Raw genomic sequence first — 12,140 nt, forward strand, 5'->3', positions numbered from 1 at the left:
CCCAGGGCCACCTCCAGCCCCCAGCGCTCGTTTGCCTTTCTAAACATCACACCACAGGGGAAAGACAGACAGGCAGCCTCAGCAGCCCTGGCAACACTGTGGCTGACTCAGCCTTCAGAGGGAGCCAGGAAGAAAATGCAGTTTACACAGAAGGGGTGCCCGTCTCAGTGGCCCAGGACCCTCCGCCTCCCTCCGAGCTGCAGCCAACTCAAGTTTCCAAAGAAAGCGGCTCCCTCCACGGCCGGGCTGGGCTCATTTCCACTCTTCCTCATGAGGCCCAGTCGCTAATGGCTACGGCTACAGCCGCCGGACTGGGCATTCCTGGGCCAGACCCAGGGGAGTGGGAAGAAGGTGGGCAGAGCCCACAGGGACCACCTTTCTGGAGAACCCTTCTCCCTGCGTCTCCCAGAGCCTCCGGTGTACAGGATTCACTTGTCCACTTCAACGTGTTGTGACTGCAGAGGGTTGAGGGCTCCCTGCCGGCCCCTGAGTTAACAAGACACGTGGAAGAAGGTGGCTCCAGGACAGGCTTCCCCATCAGTAAATTGAAGACTGGCAAAGTAACGTGGAATTTATGCCAAGCAAACTAAACTAACAGAAGAAAGGTAGAGCAGAGCTCAAACCAAAACTGAACACCCTGGGAACTCCCAGCCCTGCCCAGCAGGAGGGGACAAGCCACAGCTCAGAGGAGCCATGGCTGGAGCTTTCAGAAGCGTCAAGACCTTCAGGCCCAGATGCTCCACATCCCACCAGGGGACCTGCAGCCGGAGCTCCTAGACTGCACAGAGCTGAGGACCTCCCGGGAGTCTCTCCCTGTGCCGGGGCCACATGCCAGGAAAAGCTGCTGCCTGCTGACCAGTCTGCCCCACTCACGGCTGCGTCCCAGCACCCGGTGATGCCGGCACCCAGGAGGGATTTGGTGCATCTCCAAGCAAGGACGGCCACTGGCTGAGCTTCCAGCAGCTCTTCTTCCCTCCAAATCCACCCAACAAACACGTAACTGCACCAGGCTTTTCACTGTGTGACAGGCAGTTTTTAGACTATCGCTGCACTTTCCACTGCTCTGCTGAGCAATCCAAACCCATCTGAGGCAAGACCGTCTGTGCTCAGCCGACTGGGCAGACAAGAGCCCTGGGCCCTTCCTACACAGCTGTCAGTCAGCAGAGCGGCCCACCAGGCACTCAAGGAGCCCTTTCTCAAGGCCCTGGGCAAGGAAGCGGCCAGCGAGACCAGCCTGCTTGGGTCACCGGACGGCTCCCTGCTCAGGGCCTCTGGGGATGGGGAAGCTTCACTCACCACCATGGCGCTGACCCTGGGGCAGACACCGCTCTCGCGGGGCAGACGCCGCTCTCCTGGAGGCCAATTTTATAACACGTATCACGGGCTTAAACTGTGTGTGTCCTATAATTCAATACTTACTTCTGGGACATTTTATTAAATGAATAATCAGATATTTACACAGAGCATAGGGAAAAAATTCACCACAGCCTAGTTTATTAAAATAAAACTGGAAACTTTCTAAATATACAGTGTTATGGCTTAAATAAATTGGTTAAATGTAGTACATTCAAATGACAGCTAAACAAGCAGTCATTAAAATTTCAGCTGTCAAAAAATTAGTAAGGAAATGATTAAAGTCATTTAAAAAATCAGTAAGGAAGGGCCGGGTGCAATGGCTTACCCTGTAACCCCAGCACTTTGGGAGGTCGAGGCGGGTGGATCATGAGGTCAGGAGATTGAGACCATCCTGGCTAACACAGTGAAACCCCGTCTCTACTAAAAATACAAAAAATTAGCTGGGCGTGGTGGCGGGCGCCTGTAGTCCCAGCTACTCGGGAGGCTGAGGCAGGAGAATGGCGTGAACCTGGGAGGTGGAGCTTGCAGTGAGCTGAGATCGCACCACTGCACGCCAGCCTGGGCGACAGAGCAAGACTCCGTCTCAAAAAAAAAAAAAATTATAAGAAAATGACTGAAGTTATTGAACCTGAAGTGGGGAACGCACGAAGCCACACGTTCAGGATTCCAGTCTTTCGAGGTCGTGAATATGTCCATATACACAAACGTGAAAATTTAACAGTGGTTATTATTTGTGGGTAGTTTTATTTTTAAGTATTTTTTGTATTTTTGAAATTTCCTATAACACCTACTCCTGTTGAACCAGAAACTATGTTTCTAATTACTTCGTGTGGCCACTCTGGGGAAACCACCAACCCTACAGAAGCCTGAGCCCCTCCCTGGGGTGGGACGTGGGGACAGCGCACTGAGACTGGGGGAAGCTCTGGCCCACGAGGGTTTGTTAGAAGTCAGGGCCATAAGGTGGGGTGGAGGCCGAGGCAGAGTGTGCTGGGCAGGGGGTGGGCAGCACCTCACAGCCCCACCCGGAGTCCGCAGTCCCCGGCCTCACAGCCCCACCCGGAGTCCGCAGTCCCTGGCCTCACAGCCCCACCTGGAGCCCTCTGCCACCGGGTGTGTGGAAAGAGGAGGCAGAAGCAGGAAGAGAAGGGCCGGAGAGCCCTGGACAGGGAAGAGTGAAAGGGCCGGAGAAGGCCTGGAGGGACCCTTGGTGGCTGGAGGAGGAGCACACGGCCAGCTGAGAACGCCACGTCCTTGTCCACGTGGGAAGTGGCCTCGGAGGCCTTGGGGAGGGCCGGGCGGAGGGGAGGACGGGACACTCACACCCAGCAGCACAGACACAGACGGCTGCTCAGAACAGAACTGCCACGGGGCACACGGAGAAGGAAATGGCAAGTTACCTGGATGAGGTCTGGAAAATGGCCCGTCTTTAGCTTGTGTGACTCCAAAACATAAGAAAACCAAAATACTGGCCACAATACCTCTGCAAATAAAGAACAAACAGCCCCTCAGTGTGTGCAGGCTTCTCCCAGGAGGGAGGTGGGAGGCTGCAGGGACCCCCAGACACCCATTGTGGAAGAGCCCCCGATGCTGGGGCGGGAGGAAGGGCCTCGGGCAGAGCTGGGCAACTCCGGGGCGGGCAAGGCCCGGACACCTCCACCACCCTGGGCCCAACATTCGCCCTCACATTTGCCGCCCGCCCAGTGGCCGGGAGCCCTTGTGCTCGGGCTGCTGGTGGTTCCCAGTGTCACATCAGGAAGACACTCGCTCTACACAGAGGCCACCAAACGCCCCCCATGTGACCATCAGTGATCACAAAGCCCACGTAGGAGGAAGGCGTCAGGAGCTACTGCCTCCCTGATCCAGCGCGCAGGACCCCCAGGAAGTGTCTCTAGAGAGTTCTTGTGTCTTTTTGGGGTCAACTCATCCAACACCAACAGGACTCCTGTGATTCATAAGATGGAAGCATGACAGCTGTAGCTGCAACCAAAGACGCAGGCCCACGGGAAGGAGGGCGCGAGGGGTTCCCTCCTCGGCAAAGCTCCTTGGGGCAGGCCTCAGCCAGAGTCTCAGTGGGTTTCACTGAGAAGCAGCTTAGGCTGGTGGACGTGCAGACACACAGCCCTGGCCACAGGCACACTGCTCACATCCGCCCCTGCATCCGACGTGTGGACCTGCTCTGTGCACCCGCTCTGTGGATGTGCTCTGTGGACGTGCTCTGCGGACCCGCTCTGTGGATCTGCTCCGTGGACCCGCTCCATGGATGTGCTCTGCGGACCCGCTCCATGGATGTGCTCTGTGGATGTACTCTGTGGACCTGCTCTGTGGACCTGCTCTGTGGACTCGCTCTGTGGACCTGCTCTGTGGATCTGCTCTGTGGACTCGCTCTGTGGACCTGCTCTGTGCACCTGCTCTGTGGATGTGCTCTATGGACCTGCTCTGTGGATGTGCTCCGTGGACCTACTCCGTGGACTCGCTCTGTGGACCTGCTCCATGGATGTGCTCTGTGGACCTGCTCCGTGGACCCGCTCTGTGGATGTGCTCTGTGGACCTGCTCTGTGGATGTGCTCTGTGGACCTGCTCTGTGGATGTGCTCTGTGGACCTGCTCCGTGCACCCGCTCTGTGGACCTGCTCCGTGCACCCGCTCTGTGGACGTGCTCCGTGCTCCCGCTCTGTGGACGTGCTCCGTGGACCCGCTCTGTGGACGTGCTCCCTGGACCCGCTCTGTGGACGTGCATCCGTTCGGATGCACCGCATCCTGTGGACGTGCTCCGTGGACTCCGCTCTGTGGACTGTGACTCCGTGGCTCGCTGCATCTGTGGATGTGCTCCGTGGAACCGCTCTGTCGTGATGTGCTGACCGTGGACCCGCTCTGTGGATGTGCTCACGCTGGACCCGCTTCTGTGGATGTGGCTGCCGTGGAGCCCGCTGCTGCGCGGGGACCACAGAGATAAGCTATCTGTTTTTAAGACAACATTCTTAAAAAATACCTAATAACAACTTCAGTCCGAGAAATTCCCCTCTCTGCCTGCAGGAGTGCCTGGTCCTGAAAGTCCTGAGTAGACAGAGGCAGGTGAGGCCAAGCCCCGCCGGAGGCTTGCAGGACGGAGGATGGAGGAGGGCACAAGGCCACTGGCCCCTGGTGCAGCCGGGACAAGGGTCTGGTGGTTCTGGGCAGGTGCTGCTCTCCACCCAGAGCCCCGAGGGTCTCACCCTTGGCAGGACATTCATGGCCCCCCAGGTGAAACCAGAGTTTCTGACGCGGTCTCCACCCAGGCCCCAGCTCCCACACTACTGCTGTCAACCTCCAGGGACAGAAGCAGAGATGCCCTCGCTGCTGGGTTCAGCAAGGTGGGACCCGCGTCCCTGTCACAGGTGCCCCTCCCGAAGTCTCTCAGTGCTGAGGGTTGGGAGGTGTGAAAAGTACCTTCCAGGGCCCCCTGAAGCCAGACAGGCCCCACCTCAGCTGTGCCTCCACGGTGCATGGAGCGGGTCGTAACATTCAGTGGAAAGACACTGAAATCATCTCCTGTCCTCCCCAGAAAAGATAAAAATGAAAACAGGAACATGGGCACTGGCCAAGGAAAGCTGCTCCTGGTGCAGGCGCGCGTCACCCCCGGCCACCATCCGCCCGACAGGCACGCGTGACCCCAGGCCGCCATCCGCCGGACAGGCGCGTGTCACCCCAGGCTGGTGCTCCCCAAAACAGCCCATGGCACCCCCGACAAGGCACGCCGCCCAGAGGCCAGCTCAGACCAGGTCACACGGGACTCTAACCTGGCCACACATCACATGTTTATGACAACTTTATAAGGCTAATTTGTTCATAAGAATTACTTGCTGGGTGCAGTGGTTCACGCCTGTAATCCCAGCACTTTGGGAGGCTGAGGTAGGTGGATCACTAAGTTCCACCTGGCCAGGAGTTCGAGACCAGTCTGGCCAACATGAAACTCTCATCTCTACTAAAAATACAAGAAATTAGCTGGGTGTGGTAGCAGGCGCCCGTAATCCCAGCTACTCGGGAGGCTGAAGCAGGAGAATCACTTGAATCTGGGAGGCAGAGGTTACGGTGAGCTGAGATCAAGCCACTGTACTCCAGCCTGGGTGACAGCAAGACTCAGTCTCAAAAAAAAAGAATTACTTAAGTACTTGAGAAGGTGTGTCCATTGGGTAAGAATGAGGGAAGTGCTTTAAAAGGAAAGCAAATATATTGCATTTCAAAAATAAGTTTTTAATTTTAGAATGGTTTTAAATTTACAGAATTATTGTAAAAATAGTAAAAGTTCCCATATCTCACACGCCTAGCTTTCCCATTAACATCTCACCATTAATAAGCCAGTGCTGGCCGGGCGCGGTGGCTCACGCCTGTAATCCCAGCACTTTGGGAGGCCGAGGTAGGTGGATCACAAGGTCAGGAGTTCGAGACCAGCCTGACCAACATGGTGAAACCCCGTCTCTACTAAAAATACAAAAAATGAGCCAGGCGTGCTGGCGGGCACCTGTAATCCCAGCTACTCAGGAGGCTGAGGCAGGAGAATCACTTGAACCCAGGAGGCGGAGCTTGCAGTGAGCCAAGATCACACCACTACACTCCAGGCTGGGCAACAGAGCGAGACTCAGTCTCAAAAATAAATAAATAAACATTTAAAAAAAAAAAAAAAAGCCAGTGCTGCCACACGACTGCCGAGGCCTACGCCTCCTTTGTTCTCCCCTGACGTCCTTCCCCCTTCATCCACCCCCACCAACAATCCCTTCCTCGACATCTGCTCGTCCTGTCTCTTCAGGCTCCCTTAGGCTGGGACGGTTTCTCAGACTCTCCTTGTCTCTGATGACCTGGACGGTTTGGAGGAGGCCTGGTGAGGAATTCTGTGGAACGTTCCTTAGTGAGACGGTGGGCTGTGCCTCCGTGTGGCCGGGCTGGGGTCGTCAGGGTTGGGAGGATCTGGCAGCAGCCTCACCATCGGCCACACTGTGAACATGACCAGTGGATGCTGACCTGACCACCGGGCCCAGGGGTGTCTGCGGGCGCCTCCACTGCAGCGTCCCCATCCCACCGCCCTCTCCGTGCTGCACGCCCAGGAAGGAGGTCGCCATGCACAGCCCGCGGCGGGGCAGGGAGGAGGGAGGTCACCACACGCAGCGCACGGTGGGGCAGGGAGGAGGGAGGTCGCCACGTGCAGCGCACTGTGGGGCAGGGAGCTCGCCACCTCCTGGAACGGGGGCTCTACCTCATTTACTGAAAACCTTCTGCAGGGACGGTTGGTCTCTTTCCCTCTATTTATTCAATCAGTTATATCAGTATGGGCTTGTGCATGTTTATTTTATACTTTGGGTTATATTCTAATACTACTTGATTGATTTGTTGCTCTTTGGCCACTGGGAGGCTCTTTCGCTGGGACATAATCCTGTGACTGTGGGGTTTTGTTCACTGAGCTCCTCACTTTTTTTTTTTTTTGAGACGGAGTCTCGCTCAGTCGCCTAGGCTGGAGTGCAGTGGCGCGATCGGCTCACTGCAAGCTCCGCCTCCCGGGTTCACACCATTTTCCTGCCTCAGCCTCCCAAGTAGCTGGGACTACAGGCGCCGCCACCTCGCCCGGCTAATTTTTTGCTTTTTTTTTTTTTTTTAAGTAGAGACAGGGTTTCACCATGTTAGCCAGGATGGTCTCGATCTCCTGACCTCGTGATCCACCCGCCTCGGCCTCCCAAAGTCCTGTGATTACAGGCGTGAGCCACCGCGTCCGGCCGAGCTCCTCACTTCCTGGCACTGCCAGGATCAGCTGACCCTGGGCATTTCTTGTTCCGGTGCTAGAATCAGCCATTTCTTGTCAGACAGAGCCCTGGCCCCATGGACTGGAGGGCACTAGGAACCAGGATCTGGGCCTGGGTGTGCTCACTGCTGCAAGCATAACTGGTTCTAGTCCCCCTCAGCTTGCAGAGCAACAAGATACGTGTGTATCCATTAACCACTGCACACACACTGTTTAACCATCTGTGTCTCTTCTGGGCTAAATGTGCAATAGTAATCCCATCACAGGGGTCACTCCAGCCTCCTCCCTCTGATTAGCCAGAGACTCCCCTCCTCCTCCCTCTGATTACCCAGGGCTCCCTCCCCTCCTCCCTCTGACCCAGGGCCCCCCTCCTCCTCCCTCTGATTACCCAGAGACTCCCCTCCTCCTCCCTCCTGATTACCAGTCTCCCCTCCTACTCCTGATTACCCAGAGACTCCCCTCCTCCTCCCTCTGATTACCCAGAGACTCTCCTCCTCCTCCCTCTGATTACCCAGAGACTCCCCTCCTCCTCCCTCTGATTACTCAGTCTCCCCTCCCACAGCCATCACACACACCACAGTGACAAGAGCTGCCACCCAGCACCTCTGTGGAGAAAAACTTTATCGACTAGAGCAGGGTCTGTGTCATTCCTTTTGCCTCTGGCCTTACAGACGCTGCTCATTTCCAAAGTTACTCAGCACCTTCCTCTGAACACCCTTCAGGAAGGTCACAGAATGCATTTGCAGTAGTTAAGATTCTCGTCCGTCGGCCTCCCCCGCTGGGACCCCCATGTCCTCAATGAATGTTTAAAATCTGCACAAGGTCTGCTCTTGTGTTGTCCAGTTCTACAGGTTCGGACAAACGCACAGTCTCGTGTACCAACCAGGACGGTGCAGCACAGAGCGGCCTCACTGCCACACGCATGCTGCGTTCTATCCACTCTCCCCTTTCCCCAGGAAACAACGGATGCTTTCACCGCCACATCATTTCACCTCTTCCAGGTCATCGAGCTGAAATCGCGGTGCGTGGCCTTCTCTCTTAGGAATGTGGATTTCAGGTTCCTCCCTGTCGTCGTGGCTTGATGCTCATTTATCGTTACTATCTGTCTTTACGTCTGTCTTTCGTAAATTACCATCTTGGGTATTTCTTTATAGCAGTACGAAAACAGACTAATGGACCATGTTACCCAGGCTGGTCTGGAATTCCCGGCCTCAAGCAACCGTCCTGCCTCAGCCTCCCAAAATGCTGGAATTACAGGTGTGAGCCACCCTGCCCAGCCTGTCTTTCTTCTTCTTGAGCTTTAAGAGTTCTTTGCATATTTTGAATACAAGTCCTTTGTCAGATAGATGTTTTGTAAACATTTTTAACAGCTTGTGGTTCACCTTTTCATTCTCTCAACAGCGTCTTTTACAAAGCAGAAGTTTTAATTTTTTCAAGGTCTCACTCTGGGGTCCAGGCTGGAGTGCAGTGGTGCTATCATAGCTCACCGCAGCCTTGACCTCCTGGGTTCAAGCAATCCTCTCGCCTCAGCCTCCTGAGTACCTGGAACCACAGGCTTGTACTACCACAATTAGCCAACTTATCTCTTCCTAATTTTTAGTAGAGATGGGGGGGAGGGGGCTCATTATGTTGCCCAGGCTGGTCTTGAACTTGTGACCTCCAGCAATCCTAGATTGGCCTTCCAAAGTGCTAGGATTAGGGGCATGAGCCACACACCCAGTAGACAGTTTTAATTGTAATGAAGTCCAGTTGATCAAGTTTTTATTTTCATGGATTGTGCTGCTGGTATTTTATTATCACCAAACCCAAGGTCACTATACTTTCTCCTGTGGTTTCTCCAAGATGTTTTATAATTAAGGCTGAGCATGAGAGCTCACATCTGTAATCCCGGCAGTTTGGGAGGCCAAAGCAGGGGTTTGAGACCAGCCTGGGCAACATAGTGAGACCTTATCTCTACAAAAAATTTTAAAAAGTAGCTGGGTGTGGTGGTGCACACCGGTAGTCTTAGCTCCTTGGGAGGCTGAGGCAGGAGGACTGCTGGAGGCCAGCAGTTGGAGGCTACAGTGAGCTATGACTGCACCACTGCACTCCAGTGTGGGTGACAGAGCAAGACCCTGTCTCAAAAACGAACAAAAAGAGAAGTTTTATAGCTTTTCATTTTACATTGAGGCTTATCTAAAATCCATTTAGAATTAATTGTCGTGAGAAGTGCAAGGCCTGTGTCCAGATCTGCACGTGGATGTCCTGTTGCTCTGGCGCCAGTGTTGAAAAGACTGTCCTCTCTCCACGGAATCGCCTTTGTTCCTCTGTTAAGGATCAGTTGCCTGTAGTTGTGCGCGCCTGTTTCTGGGCTCGGTATTTTGGTGTATTTTTGACAGGAAGTCTTGAAATTGTGTAGTGTCTGTCTCCAACTTTGTTATTCTTCAGCTCTATGAGTATATTTATATGCATTGTTTCATATGTATTACAAGTAAGGATATTTATATTTTAAGTGTATTATATTTATATATGTTACATGTATTTTATTGAGTAAAATGTGTGAAGAGGTTTAATTTACTAAGTTTAAAATGGGATAAAAATGTAATGGGCTGGTGAGGAAAGCTGGACACTCCCCCAAGGTCACCCCGACACAGGCAGATCAGTGAACAGTACCGTGTCCACGCAGTGGAAACTCCCCAGCGAGCCACTGGCAGGCACAGCAAGGACGCCCTCCAGCGGGTGAGTCCGGGCCGGAGGAGAAACTGCGTTCACAAGGAGCAGGGGTCGGCAGCGCAGACCCCGCCCTCACCCAGGCAGATGCACAGGCACTGCCCGAGCTGGGGTGACCCGAGCGCAGGGAGGCACTCTGAGCACAGGGTCAGAGGAAACTTGAACAATGAACATTTTCCACACCTCCATGCAGTCGTGGGCACACAGGGGTATGAATCCGTTAAAAGTCATCAGCCGTATGCGCAAATCAGACATAGATTATAGGTCAATAAAGCTGACTCAAGAAAAACAAAATGGGGCCAGGCGCAGTGGCTCACGCCTGTAATCCTAGCACTTTGGGAAGCTGAGGCGGGTGGACTGTCTGAGCTAAGGAGTTCAAAACCAGCCTAGGCAACATGGTGAAACCTGTCTCCACCAAAATATAAAAAAATTAGTGGGGTGTGGCGGTGCACGGCTATAATCCCAGCTACTCAGGAGGATGAGGCACGAGAATTGCTTGAACCTGGGAGGTGAAGGTTGCAGTGAGCCGAGATCATACCACTGCACTCCAGCCTGGGCAACAGAGCACGACTCTATCTCCCCAAAAAAAAAAAAACAGGGAAAAAAGAAAACTATCCCCCAAGGTGGGGAACCTGTTAGGTGCATAAAAACAACAATGACAGCAAGCTGAAGGAAGACACACTAGCTAGTTTTATAACTTTTTACCTTTAATAACATAAATATTAACTTTAGAAAATAAGGCTGGGAGCTGCGGTGGCTCAGGCTGGTTGTTCTGGCACTCGGGGAGGCGAGGCTACATGTTCGAGGCCAACCTGGTCAATGTTGACAGAAAAAAATAATTTTTTTTCCATCCTGGCTAACACGGTGAAACCCTGTCTCCACTAAAAATACGAAAAATTATCTGGGCGAGGTGGCGGCGCCTGTAGTCCCAGCTACTTAGGAGGCTGAGGCAGGACAATCGTGTAAACCGGGAGGCGGAGTTTGCAGTGAGCCAAGATTGCGCCACTGCACTCCAGCCTGGGGGACAGAGCGAGACTCCATCTCCAAAAAAATAAACAAATAAAAAAAAAATAAGCCTAACTTCTAGAAAGTATTTTCTTTTTCTTTTTTTTTTGAGATGGAGTCTCACTGTCAGCAGGTGGAGTGCAGTGGCGCAATCTCGGCTCACTGCAAGCTTCACCTCCCGCGTTCATGCGATTGTCCCACCTCAGCCTCCCGAATAGCTGGGACTACAGGCATGAGCCACCAAGCCCAGCTAATTTTTGTATTTTGAGTAGAGACAGGGTTTCACCATGCTGGTCAGGCTGGTCTCGATGTCTTGACCTCGTGATCTGCCCGCCTCAGTCTCCCAAAGTGCCGGGATGACAGGCGTGAGCCACTGCGCCCGGCCTAGAAGGTAGTTTCTACATAAGAAATCTACCCTTGAGGACATCAGATAATTCTCGTATTAAAAGTAAACCAGCCCCCCCAGCCTCCTGGATACTCGGTGTGTGGGCACCCTGCGTGTGGGCGCCCTGCGTGTGGCCGCCCTGCGTGTGGGCGCCCTGTGTGTGGCCACCCTGTGTGTGGTGTGTGGCCGCCCTGTGTGTGTGGCTGCCCTGCGTGTGGCCGCCCTGCGCGTGGCCGCCCTGCATGTGGCCACCCTGTGTGTGTGTGAGCGCCCTGTGTGTGGGTGCCCTGTGTGTGTGTGGCTGCCCTGTGCGTGTGTGTGACTGGGCTCCTGGTGTGCAGCAGTGCGGGTCCAGGCCATGAGATGGACTCGGGACAGGTGCACCACGGCAATTTCACTGGAAGGAGCCGCAGAGCCACGCTCAGTGCCAGGGTGACCTACAGCAGCCGAGCCTTGCAGGAAGGAGCCCGGAGCAGGTTCCAGGTGCCAGCAGCAGAGGATGGGTGGCTTCTTTTGTGCCCTCAAAGAGGGTGAGGGGGGCAGAGAATGTGAGCTGGGAGCACATACAGTGTCCCCAAAACAGAACCTCAGAGAAAGGTGCCCAGGGCCCTGTGAATTCCCGTCTCCTGGCCCCTCTCAGTGAACACACACAGGGGCTCCCTGCTGTAGAGAACAGGATGGCAGAACCCAGCCTCTCACGTCGGGGGCCACTCAGGAGAGGCCAGCGCTGGGTGAAGTGGGGGACATGCCCTCTGCTGCTGCCCCCTCAGGGGTCTAAGCTCCTGGCCCCTCTGGGTCTGGGTCACCCAGTGCTTCCCACAGGACCCAGGCCTGGGAGGGCAGGGCCTGACTTGGGGTGGTGAGGCTTTGTGATGCGCCTGGTGGGGGCCTGGTGAATGCTTTCGGGGAGCGCTCCCAA

At 54.5% G+C, this 12,140-nt stretch overlaps 1 protein-coding gene across 4 annotated transcripts in view; it reads right to left on the reverse strand.

Annotated features, from left to right (window-relative positions):
- Window positions 1-12,140, reverse strand: part of PTDSS2 (phosphatidylserine synthase 2) — a 38,503-nt gene that overhangs the window by 11,120 nt on the left and 15,243 nt on the right. For 2 of the 4 annotated variants that reach the window (XM_009185186.4, XM_003909315.5), the window contains exon 3: window positions 2,754-2,836. The exons of the other annotated variants lie outside the window; for them this stretch is intronic. In XM_009185186.4, coding sequence (XP_009183450.1) covers window positions 2,754-2,836 — 83 coding nt within the window. The remainder of the gene's footprint in view (window positions 1-2,753; window positions 2,837-12,140) is intronic. 4 annotated transcript variants of the gene reach the window in all.

This window comes from Papio anubis, chromosome 12, assembly GCF_008728515.1.
Source record: "Papio anubis isolate 15944 chromosome 12, Panubis1.0, whole genome shotgun sequence".
NCBI classification, from domain to species: Eukaryota; Metazoa; Chordata; class Mammalia; order Primates; family Cercopithecidae; genus Papio; species Papio anubis.